General features: G+C 30.2%; 1 protein-coding gene across 1 annotated transcript in view; it reads right to left on the reverse strand.

The window, feature by feature from the left end:
* Positions 1-3,974: 3,974 nt before the first annotated feature.
* Positions 3,975-13,573, reverse strand: part of LOC144838167 (uncharacterized) — a 114,458-nt gene continuing 104,859 nt past the window's right edge. Inside the window, exons 6-17 of the mRNA XM_078693527.1 lie at positions 12,698-12,776; positions 12,208-12,368; positions 10,299-10,388; positions 9,942-10,121; positions 9,482-9,736; positions 8,235-8,429; positions 7,695-7,889; positions 7,172-7,474; positions 6,935-7,006; positions 6,042-6,255; positions 5,669-5,731; positions 3,975-5,027 (exon numbers count right to left, since the gene is read on the reverse strand). Of these exons, the coding sequence (XP_078549653.1) occupies positions 4,519-5,027; positions 5,669-5,731; positions 6,042-6,255; positions 6,935-7,006; positions 7,172-7,474; positions 7,695-7,889; positions 8,235-8,429; positions 9,482-9,736; positions 9,942-10,121; positions 10,299-10,388; positions 12,208-12,368; positions 12,698-12,776 (2,316 nt within the window). The 3' untranslated portion in view covers positions 3,975-4,518. The remainder of the gene's footprint in view (positions 5,028-5,668; positions 5,732-6,041; positions 6,256-6,934; positions 7,007-7,171; positions 7,475-7,694; positions 7,890-8,234; positions 8,430-9,481; positions 9,737-9,941; positions 10,122-10,298; positions 10,389-12,207; positions 12,369-12,697; positions 12,777-13,573) is intronic.

Genomic DNA, 13,573 nt, shown 5'->3' on the forward strand with positions numbered 1-13,573 from the left:
TAAATTGATTTATATATCTGAAGGTATAAAATCATGTATATTGTAAAAAAAATTAGAAAGAAGTTAACAAATTATGAACACTACTATAGTATAGTTACTTTACTGATTAATTAATATACAATAACAAAACTATATATTGTGATATACTTTATTGAAAAAATGTATATAATTCTTAATAATTGGCTTATTATATATTATATTAATATACAATACAAACACCACAATGAATGTTATTGACTTTATTATTAAACATATATATCATTTATTTAAAATCATTTAGTTAAAATAAGTAGGCTAATCATCGATTCGCCATTTCGTTTAAAAGAACGTATCACATTCAATCTGTAAAATAAAGAGAATAAATTACATTACAATAATGTAGATTGTTATTTACGTCCGAGTAAAGAAAACCTGTCGAAACAATGACAATCAAAGATTACAAACCAACGACAATCAAAGAGCACACGGCGTGCCATACAAATTGCCGTTATTGAACTAGCGGCCGCTTTGGTTGGCGGCCGCTTCGACCGTAATCCGTTTTCAGTACACACACACGACGTGTGTTATGATGTTGGTGGTATGTTTTTTGAAATTATACTTTATTGAGGGCGCAATCAATGTTTATCTCTAAAATCCTAAAATCATGGACCTATAAATTAGAATAGGTCCATGTCAAAATCGGAGAGCATTGGCCACAGTCGCAGTAACATCAAAAAAGCTAATCAAGGGGAAACTCCGGGTTAATAAGATTATTTCTCCATGGTAAAATGGATACAAATATTGTATTGCTATAAATTGTAATAGGCCTACATTTCTTATCAAACATTAATGATAATAATAATACATCACCTCTTCCAAAATAATCTTTCTTTTATAAAGTCGAGTAATTTTCAATTTTACATTTGATTTTGTGCTTCTATCTCCTGTTTTGTTTTCCAATATACATAACACAAATTAATTTGATTACAAGACAAGTAAGCCTCCAGTAAGATTCCAGTTCCAGCGTATTTTACCTCTCTATTTTTTCTCTCTATTTTTTATAAGTCTTATTACTCAAAATTTTGCATTGATTTATTTTATATTTGTATTATGGGTAGAACAAAAAGAATTAATACTTAAATAAAGCAATTATAACAAATCCGTCTATCATACCATTCCTAGCCGATTAGAAACCTATTATTTTATCCTTATTACAGTACATGATTACAACGTATGCAACTTTAAGGCTGAAAATGTATAATTGCAAAATAAGAAAACAAAAAAATTTTTATTCTAGACAAAACTGGTAACGTAACACCTATTATATCAATTAAAGTATAGAGCCAATGCTCCTTACGAAGCAAGACACACTTCATCCAAGCTAAAAAGCATGATTTCTTAAAAACATTTTATAAAAGCAAGAACGGAATTCTGGTCTTTAAAATGGTCTTGTTAAGAGTTTTCATGAATGTTCTGGTTGGAGAGTTGACTGTATTTTAGTTACAAATCAATGTAGCAGACAGTGTACCACACACAAATAATCCTTTATATTGCTATACACACAAAATACATGACTGATAAAATGAATCAAAATATAAATTATTTATTGTTACAATTTTCATCTTATCACTGTAATGTACAAATGTATACAAAATAGCAGAGACTCTTTATTATTCTCTGACAAGAAAAACTCACAGCTTTATCACTTTATGTATAGAGATATTATAGTGAACTATTATATATAGTTTTAATATCTCTATGCTTTATGTAAAATGAAAATAATTAAAATAAACAAATCCCAATAATTGCTTGTATTGCTGCTTCTAAATATTCCAGTAATGTTATTATAATAAAATTACTTAAAGTCATTTTTGTCATATTAATAAAGTTACTTAAGTAATTTTCTTCTGATTAGCTTTAATTTTTAACATTTTTTACTTATGAGGAACTTCCAATTTCTTTTCCCTTTTCATTGTTTAATTTCATATTTCTGTTTGTTTTTAAACTTGACTGCAACACTTTTTGTGTCACTGATTCAAAGGAGAAAGGTCAACAAATAAATAAACTGCATTTAAACCAAATAAACTTTTAAATGTTGAGCTACTCACTAGACAGGTATAAAGGGTGGGTCATTTATGCAAAATTGAAATGTTGAAGTTGTAAACATAAAATGAATTCTTAATTACATTATGGTTTTATGCAGTTAGTTTGTTTTCATTTAGAAACAATTTCCCAAATAATGTTAAGGGCAATTAAAGAAATACATAGCTAATGTTATTCAAATTCATTTAAACAAACAAATACTAAATTAATATAAAATGGAAACCAATAAAAAAAAGCAGTATTAAGCAAAGCTTTAATTTTGTCATGTCAGAAATAATCGCATAAAATATGTATAGTAGTAATACTGTATCTGTACATACAATGAGCTACGACACGCTAACACTACATTGACAAATAAATGGCTGCTCATACAAGATAGACTACAGCATACTACCTGCATTGTGGTATTATGCATACACTGAGGTATGACACGCTAACATTACATTGACAAATAAACGGCTGCTCATACAAGATAGACTATAGCATACTACCTGCATTGTGATATTACAATACATACACTGAGGTATGACACTCTAACATTACATTGACAAATAAACGGCTGCTCATTCAACTATTAGTGTACAACCTGCATTGTGGTATTACAATACATACACTGAGGTATGACACGCTAACATTACATTGACAAATAAACAGCTGCTCATTTAACTATAGTGTACAACCTGCATTGTGGTATTATAATACATACACTGAGGTATGACACGCTAACATTACATTGACAAATAAACGGCTGCTCATTCAACTATTAGTGTACAACCTATTGCGGTATTACAATACATACACTGAGGTATGACACTCTAACATTACATTGACAAATAAACGGGTGCTCATTCAACTATTAGTGTACTACCTGCATTGTGGTATTACAATACATACACTGAGGTATGACACGCTAACATAACATTGACAAATAAACGGCTGCTCATTCAACTATTAGTGTACTACCTGCATTGTGGTATTACAAAACATACACTAAGGTATGACACGCTAACATTACATTAACAAATAAACGGCTGCTCATTCAACTATTAGTGTATTGTGGTATTACAATACATACACTGTGGTATGACACGCTGACATTACATTAACAAATAAACGGCTGCTCATTCAACTATTAGTGTACTACCTGCATTGTGATATTACAATACATACACTGAGGTTTGACACGCTAACATTACATTAACAAATAAAAAGCTGCTCATTTAACTATTAGCGTACAACCTGCATTGTGGTATTACAATACATACACTGAGGTATGACATGCTAACATAACATTAACAAATAAAAAGCTGCTCATTTAACTATTAGTGCACTACCTGCATTGTGGTATTACAATACATACACTGAGGTATGACACGCTAACATTACATTGACAAATAAACGGCTGCTCATTCAACTATTAGTGCACTACCTGCATTGTGGTATTACAATACATACACTGAGGTATGACACGCTAACATTACATTGACAAATAAACGGCTGCTCATTCAACTATTAGTGTACAATCTGCATTGTGGTATTATAATACATACACTGAAGTATGACACGCTAACATTACATTGACAAATAAACGGCTGCTCATTTAACTATAGTGTACAACCTGCATTGCGGTATTACAATACATACACTGAAGTATGACACGCTAACATTACATTGACAAATAAACGGCTGCTCATTTAACTATAGCATACTACCTGCATTGTGGTATTACAAAACATACACTAAGGTATGACACGCTAACATTACATTGACAAATAAACGGCTGCTCATTCAACTATTAGTGTACAACCTGCATTGTGGTATTAAAATACATACACTGAGGTATGACACGCTAACATTACATTGACAAATAAACGGCTGCTCATTTAACTATAGTGTACAACCTGCATTGTGGTATTACAATACATACTCTGAAGTATGACACGCTAACATTACATTGACAAATAAACGGCTGCTCATTCAACTATTAGTGTACTACCTGCATTGTGGTATTACAATACATACACTGAGGTATGACACGCTAACATTACATTGACAAATAAATGGCTGCTCATTGCTCAGACTATAGTGTACTACTTGCATTGTGGTATTACAATACATACACTGAGGTACAATGCATATACATTATATTGCTAAAGAAAAGGCTGCTCATTCAAGATAGAAAAATAGCGAACAAACTTGCATTGCAGTATTAGAATAATATTATATATAATAATATTACAATTATACCGTTAAAGAAATGACAGCTCAATTCGAAAAGTTTCTAGTGATTAAACATTTCCACAAAAAAAACCAGTCTCATTAGCTGCAATAAGCCATGTGAAGTGTGAAATAAAGTCAAAGTGATCCTTAAATAACTATTATTGTTATAATTTCTTTTTGTTATTGCAGTTCATTGTTTATTGCACTAATGGTGAACTAAACGTCATCTTGATTTCTTTTCATCAACACCTCATCTATTTTGTCTTCACTCAGCAACCCTCGAGGAACAAAATCCAAAATCAAACTCCAGCTGTCTTCATACTTCTTAACAACAGGGAAGTTGTATCGTCCATCTAGAGCTTCTTTATCTGAATCACTAAGACTTTTTCCCAAATTAAAAATCTTTTTTGTGTGTGGTGAAAATGATGCTACCTTACGCTTCTTGATATTCTTGAAAGGACGAAGCTTTTCTTTAATGACCGACTGAAAGCCAAATTGTCCAGTTACTTTTATTGCATCATACAGTACAGACAGATTTGTTTGACTCAATCGCCCATTCGCAGATAAAAGAGCTAACAGTTCAGTTGTATTGGTAACCCTTTTCACTGTTTCAATGTCGTCTACTATTTCTATGAATAGAACTTGTAGCCTGTTAAGGAGTCCACGGTCATCAAACCATTTTGCAAAGTCTGCAATCAACTGTTTAAAATCATCCTCTGAGAAATCTATTTGGTTGAAGAAAAGTTCCAATATTATGAAATAATATATAAATGATGCTGCTGCATAGGAAAATATGTAATATCCAAAAAAAAGTACATACAAGGTAGTTTATTTTAAAATGTGATCACAAACGTTTTTGACCATAGGTGTGATCAAATAATCACCTGATAAAATGTTAAAATAAATTATGGAAAATTAACTACCTTGTCTCGCTTGTTTAAAAAAAAAAATAATGTTCTACATGCATAACATTACAATCAGCTTTAGAAAACTAAATACCATTCCCATTATTTTGTTATCTTATGTTAATAATTAGTATTATTCTTTTTATTATATAATAATATAATCCTAGAAATTCATCATTTAAACATCAATTTCTTTGTCAGTATCATATCATCATCACTATAATATATGATTGTATTGTTTAAAGGTTTGCATAGAGTGCAAATAAACACTAGTAAAGTCAGGTTAGGCGTATATACCATGTGTTTCTATAAAGGAAGTTTAAGTTTTAAGGTTTGCATAGAGTGCAAATAAACACTAGTAAAGTCAGTTTACCAGTACACCATGTGTTTTCATAAAGGAAGTAAAGTTGTAAGATTGAGAGACTTTCTCATATCATAATCTTTATCTACTAGTAACTTACCTTCTCTTGGCTGAGATTGGTGACTGGATGATGTGCCTTCATTTTGGTCCTTATCATCACTGCCTAAAAATGATTAAAATGAGATGTACATTTACTAATTAGGAAAATGTTTATAGTATTGTACTACTACTGGAAGAGTATTATCAAATATGTCTATTTTCAAATAAGATAAAGTATCCTCTTTCTCTATTCTATAATTATTTAAACATGTCACTTTTTTGCAGAAATAGGTCACACATTGTTTATAGAACAGAAATAGCCTTTTGTTTTTCAGTTTCCTGTGCTGTAGGGATGAGTGAGAGTCCTTCATGAAGAAAGTAGTGTATTAATGAAAATGTACTTAATAAAAATAAATAAATTTAATGACTCTTACATCCAAACAACCGCTTGTAACATGTGACATCCATTGTAACAGACTTGCCAGTTTTTGTGCACGTTAACTTCCTGCATTTGAAATCTTCAAGAATTTGAAAATGCTTCTTGTCTAATTGATCACTACACCGACAAGGAATGCATCTCTTGAATGGAATCCCCCTTCTACCGCCATCTTTAGATTGCTCGAATGACTTCTCAACTGTTGACAAAACCTAAAGATATAAATTTAATGTTGATAAATTTAAGACATACATCAACAAATATGAAAGCATCAACGATGCAGTAGCTCACAATGTAAGACATTTTATGTAATTTGAGGCAGGCAATGTTTTCAGATTTATGGTGTAAATCTGAGAACTTTATTGGGAATAAATCTTTTAATAGGCAGTACACATTAAAATTACTTACAATTCAATTACAAAAATAAAGAAAACATGGATGTAATTTGGATCACCGCCTTTTTTAATGACCTAGCTTCCCGGGCCTAACATTCGTTAATTATTTACTATTCATAAATTTAATAAACAATAGGTGTGTTATAAAACACATAATGAATGTTTTGTTTTCGTTGAATGGAGAGAATAATTATGAATATTCATTGACTACTCTATTTTCAACTTGGCTCTCTGCTTCGTTAAATATAGTGCAGTCAATTTTTCAACTCATGAAATATTCTTACCATCCAACTCGTAAACATTCATCACTATACTATACAAGGCAATGTTGGAAAGTAATTTGTAATTGGTTTGATAAATCAGTATTCATTGTATATATGCAGACATTTTCAGACATCAAGCAAACCTGACAAAAAATTGAGGAGAAAACTTTCTACGTGTATTTTCATAAACTACCTCCAAACAGATACATAATATAACTGGTAACATAACATACCAATTTACATGCTTCAGCTGAAGGTTCCTCATTACTCGTTTCGTCAAAAGAATCTGTTCTTTTAATAGCCATCTAGAAAGTAAAAATAGATGTGATGTTTTGTTATCCAAATTTAGTTTTATATGCATTCAAAGTAAATTCTGACATGACAGATCAGGGAAAGACTAAAGCAACAACATTTAACTTTCATAATTTAGTGATATTTATTGAACGTTCATTATAGAGATTATTTATTACCTTTAACAAGAACTTTCTCTCATCCTTCATAGTTATGAATTTGACAAGAGATAAAGTCACATCATGATCTTGGTCCAAGTAAAGTAATGCATAATTACATGACAGGATTGGGTCAACTCCTTCCTTTTGAAATTTGTTAAGGAATTCAATAATTAAATATGGAAACAACACGTCTGGCAGATATCCCTTAAAGTCGTAATAGATACTGATAGATTGTGAATTATCAGGCACTGGTTTCACTTCACTTGACGTCTTGAAAGCAAGGCGTAGTGGCACATAAAACGATCTCTTTACAACAGATTTCTGAAATTGTTGATTTGTAAAATGTCATTTAGATTTCTTTTAATAAGAAAATGAAGATCATTTCCTGTACATGTTAAAAACATCTTCAGCCGAAAGTTTAACCAAAATATGTCATAACCCTACAAATATTTTGAAATTTTATGTAAAATTTCACCAATTATGTATCATATAAAAAATATTTTTTATGTTATGTTAGAAAAGATAACTCAACAAAACCTACTGTAGATGTACTTGCCCTATCTTGGCTGCTGGTTGTCTTTCTCTCACAAATGAAACCTAATTGAATCATCAGTGCTACAAGGAACTCAAAATTCTTTCCTTTGTCAACATTACTATCTCTCCATAATTTTCGCAACAACTTTTCTTCCAGTATGCCCTTGTCAAGCTTATCAAAAGATTCATTAAACATACCGAACTAAAAAAAATTGATATTTTGTGTTTTTATTACAGAGTAGCAGTATGGAATCAAGAGGGATACAGGAAGGATGTTGTAAATAGTAAACAAATATAGTAAACTTTTATAATGCAGTATTATCGTTGTGAAATTACAGTAGTTTGTTGCTGTGCTTTTTACTTTTTCAATTATAATACAATGAAAGTAACATAATTAAAGCTTTATTTTCTTTAAAATTTAAAACAAAATTACAGTCACTTGCAGCATACTAAATACATCTTAAGCAAGAAATTTAACACAGAACAGGAGTAACTATGTTACTGCAACACGTTTTTCAAATGCAAGACATTACATGAGTCTACTTACATGTTTTTTTGAGGGAACCACAGTTACAAATGTAGTAACAATTTCAACCAGTCTCATTGGATCTAACACTGCTTTATTGCTTAGTAATTCGTTGTCAGGCATGTAAACAATTTCACCATGATCATGCAAGTTTATAAGCAGAACTGATTTGGTTTTTTTGTCAACAATACCATTATTACTTGCCAGCGGTTTGAGCTTTAAAAATTAGTGATCAGATTAAAAAATGTAGGTATATATTTATTAGCAACATTATTTTTGTCTTTAACAGCATAAATTGTTTGAATAAATAACACTTTTTGGTAATCCAGTGTAGTGAATATAAATAAATGTTACCAAAATAAACAAAAGGGTTCACTAAGAAGTTTGATACAATATATGTTAACTTTAAGCATAAACAAATAAAGTTTGACATGTTGAATATCAAAGGATTGGCTCACTTTTTTTGCAGTTTTATATTATTAGGTGACAAAATAGATTTATATAAAGCACACATTATGAATATTATTTTTATTATACACCGGCAATGAGAAGTGTTCATGCAAGAATTGTTTCCGACATGTATCCATTCACTGTCTTGACAGGAATCTAGTATACTCCTCTTTGCAGTATGATACAATAGTATAGAAACAATGTCTGAATTGACTAAAAAATATCACACTCTTGCATAGCAAGACATGGACACAAAAACAGCGATCATTCTCACAGGGGTATATCCAGATGTTCTGGCTGACAATACATATTGCCAGCATTACCCTTTAAAATAAGAAATCATACCGGCATTGTTTTGAGTATACAGTATTACATACTAACTCGGTTAAGGGAGGATAATTTTAGTATTTAGGTAAATGCTAAAATTCATATAATAATTTATGTAATAATAAATAATTATACAAAGTGTACTTTTATTAAATTTTTGTGCATGTTTTATACTTAAAAACAATGTTATTCGATAGTGGCACAAAAAAAAAAACCCAAGCAATTATCAGCAATTTTTTCGCTTATTAGGTCAGTATTTAGTAACAATTTAGAAATAAAACAATGGCAACAAGATGACAATATTATCTTGAATATTGTTATTTAATTGGTTATGACAAATTCCAGTATAAAGATCATTTTTTAAATTATATTTAGACTTTTTTTTTTAATAGATACTTGATAAATACTTGTGACTTTCTGACTGAAAGTGTTTATTCTATACAATACTATTTCCAAAAATGTTTTGAAGAATGATAAAAAATAACATTTACCTCTTCTAAAGAACACAAGGAAAAAGAGGGCTGTTTTTCTCTCCTTAGATCATCTAGTCCACATCGAAAACGCATCCACTTTAAAGGAATTTCCTTTTCTAAAGCTTTCATAAGGTCATCAATAACTTGTTTGAGATCACTAAAGCTCTTATCTGTCGTTTCTTGGCTGTTTTCAATGGCAAAATATTGGTACACATGTTTTCCATATGGTTTTGTTTTCAGCACATCTTGAATCTGTTCAAACACCTTTTCTGCCTGTTTGTAAATAAAGATTTACATCTATATTATTATTAATGTGTCAATTCTGTAATTTATTTTAAGCAAGATTCAAAAACTTTTTATGTGATGGCTTAAGTAATAAATATGTACTCTAATTTTTTTTACATTTACTTTTAGAGCAGCGATGTATCTTTGGTTGTCGCTATCTTTAATAATGTAGAAAAAAAAAAGAAGTATTAACCTCATCATTTTGTTGTTCTTCAGTCTCACCAAGCTTACCCTTATGTGTTCCCACAATAAGGATAGTTGGTTTGTGAACTTCATTCTCTTCATCTTCTTCCACAATACGACTATGAGAATAAACTGACAGGATGTAAGATAATATGAACTGGAGATTGGTCCAATGATGTTGAAATTTCCTCTGAAAAAGAATTACAGAACAATTAACCACAGTTAAACTTGAAATGCTTAGTTTTTAAAAACCTTATCTGGAAGGTATGAAATATCAAATCTTTTATAATAGTCAAACTGTTCTTATAAATTAGAAGACTTGTTCAATCACAATGCCTTACTGTTGCCATGCTCTAGAAATACTTACTCTAGTTGAATCAATGAAAGTAGCAAGATCATCCAATGGTTTACTGAGATCAAATACAACTATGTATAGTGCTTGTAGTGTCATGAACATCTGCAAAAATATTTAAATAGTGACTGATTAATATTCTTAAAGGCCTTCTGACAACATATGAACAAATATTATTTCAAACTGTATATGGACCCTCATATATAATAAAGGCTTTCATATAAACAAAACAGAAAATAACAAATAAAGGAAAAGTTAGGTAACTGGATTTTGACTTGTATACTTTCCAGTGTAACAACTTTGTATAGATTGATACACACAAAGTAGATGAACTTGAAATTGTTTAAAACTCCTGTTCTACATTGTGAAGGTATTATATGAGAATAAAATTTAGTAAGAATTAATAGCCTGATGCAGAACCAACTACATGTGTTGTACTCTATTTTGACTGTCCTAAAAAAAGTCCTGGAAACGCATGTAAAAAATAAATGTTTTAATGTTCTATTGCTCTCCTAATGAAGTCATCAAGAGTGCAAAGTGGTTATATGTGCGAGAGTACTGCAATTTCATTTTTGTTACACGGTGAACAACCACGTCAAGAGACTGTTGTTGATCAAGTTTCATTAACCTATATTGTGCACTGCCTATAATTGTTTTAAATTACCCCTGTCTAAAATTAGAGTTCTGCCTTTTCAATGGCATAGCCTCTTGTTAAAAGTAGGTGTGCAGTCAGACAAACAATGAAATTTTATATTCGTGCAGTAGAACAAATAATTTAATTCGTTGAAAGATCAAAATGTTGTTCTATTTATTTTTATATAGTCCTTCATATTTCACCCCATGTAATTATTTGTACCATTCCACTCATAAACATTCATATACTATGATAAACATAAAGGCCTAAACTATTTCAGAAGGCAGCAATGGAAGTGGAGTAGAATAATTATAGACAGTGTGACAATACAGTTGATTTTCGAATGCACAGTAAAAAGCCTATCGTCACTGAGTATTACATAAGAATATGCAATCTGACATAAAAGTTTAATAGTAAATGTCTATTAAATATCATGTGACCCACAATCCTCCAAACAAATTTAAAAATAAAATTTGATATCAGTACCACGGAAAAATGTTGGCAATGACCTTGGCCATGCAATCATGTTATATACATTTACAGAAACATTTCCTTTAGACTGAGGCATTTAAAAATGGGGTTTAAAATTGCTTTTAAATATCATTTATTTACTACATAAAAACTATTATTGTCTACAATATAAACATGACAAAATAATAAAGTAATAAAAAAAATACAATTTCAAAACTGTACGATTCAATCAATATTATCTATACCATTCCAGTAGGTGGAAACACCTTCAAATCAAAGACATTGTGCTTGCCTAGACCAGTTTGGTATGTTGTATCTGCTCATTGCTTGCAGAGCACATGTTAGTCTCGCCCAGCAGGTCTGTATACGTTACGCTTTATTGATTTTGAAGTCTACCCTAAGCAAGTGCGAGAATTGTCAAAGGGAAAGTGCAAACGTATCTCATTTTACACATTGTTTATGTATTTTCATAAATTTTTTAGATTTTTAAAGATAAATGGAAAGAATTACTAAAAATACAAGTAATTTATATATTTAGTGAGTACGAATCATCGAAAGATTGACCATTTTAGTATTTTCATACTCTGTAACATATTAGCATAGCTGCATTCACATACTCCGTTCTGCTTCACCGGTCTCTTATAATAAGTGAGACTTTTACCGTCCGAGAGACAAACAATTATATTTTATAATTTTTAATAGTAATTTTAAACCTGGAACCCTACTTTAAATATATTGTAATAAAACTCTTGTAGAAAGTATTTAAACAATGTCAATAAAGTATCAACTTATAAGGCAAATACATCTTTTGTAACTTACCCGATGAATACCATGGTATATTAATTGTCCCCCATGATCATAGATGTTGAATGTTTCTTCTAAATTCTCCTCTTTATTTTCCACAACTTTCTTGATTACATCTTTATCAAACTGCTGTTCTGTATCAATTGGAATTATAGCTTGAGTAGCTGTATCAGTACCTGTAGTGGAAACAAGCTTTTTAGTGACTTCACAAACAGAATAACAAGCATCATTAATTTAGTAGTTTAATTATCACAGTTAATCATCAGTCATTATCATCATTGTTGTAATTTTCATCCTTTATTAGTTGTATCATTTTTGGTGTCATCATTATAGTTTTAATTGTCATTGTCATATTAAGAGGTAGAAAAGTATGACTGACACCATAATTGGTTGCCTCAAAATTCTCTCTGACTCTGATTACATAATTTCAATATTTTAACTAACTGATAAATGTAAGACTTATTATTAAATAAAATAGATTATAAATTAAGGGCAATGATGATACCATCATTTTTGTCATCATCATTGTTGTCATCATCATTGCTGTCAACATCATTATCATCATCATCTGGTTCCATGTCAACCTGAAAAAAACAGAAAATGGATATAAAAGAAATAAATGTGGTTTATCAAAAATCAAATACTGACATTATTTTTTTTAGAATAATTTTTATTATAAAAGGATTTAAAAAGAAAAAGATACATATTAGAACTAAATAAAATAGCCGCTCATGCCTCATCGATTTATAGAAAAGAAGCATCCTGTAAGTGACTGGTTTGCAATAATATAAAGGTCCTGTAGGTACTACTTATGGCAAGCCTCAGTTGTCTGAAGTATTCGAAATATTATATTATTATATCATTTTTTATTATATTATATATTGTATTGTAATGAATTATACGTTTTGCACTATACTACTTGGTTTTAGTATTATATTATACAAATTAATTATATTATATCTATTTCTAATATATTATGTAAAAAATATAATCATAACCATTAAATTGTCAAAATACATTAAATTATATCTATTTCTAATATATTGTGTAAAAAATGTAACAAATTTTTCTCCCTCCCCCTGCTAACTTAGCTAACTAGATTTTAAAATCGAGGGATATATACATACGCCCTAGAGCCTAGCTAGGCCTAGTACTCTACTAGGCCTAGTTGTAGTAGCAGTAGTAGTTATTGTCGTAGTATTATTGCATTGTAGTATTAGTAGAAGTTATTGCGGCCTGTCCGGTGGTCCTTGGTCACCATTGTCTAATTAGTTACCTAGCCTAGTAGTACATAGTAAATATAATTAGTTATTCTTCAATAGCCACACAATTCAGATTCTGCCGCTGCTTGCTAGTGAACAGGGGGAGGGAGAGAAAGAGT

This window comes from Antedon bifida, chromosome 3, assembly GCF_963402885.1.
Source record: "Antedon bifida chromosome 3, ecAntBifi1.1, whole genome shotgun sequence".
NCBI lineage: Eukaryota > Metazoa > Echinodermata > Crinoidea > Comatulida > Antedonidae > Antedon > Antedon bifida.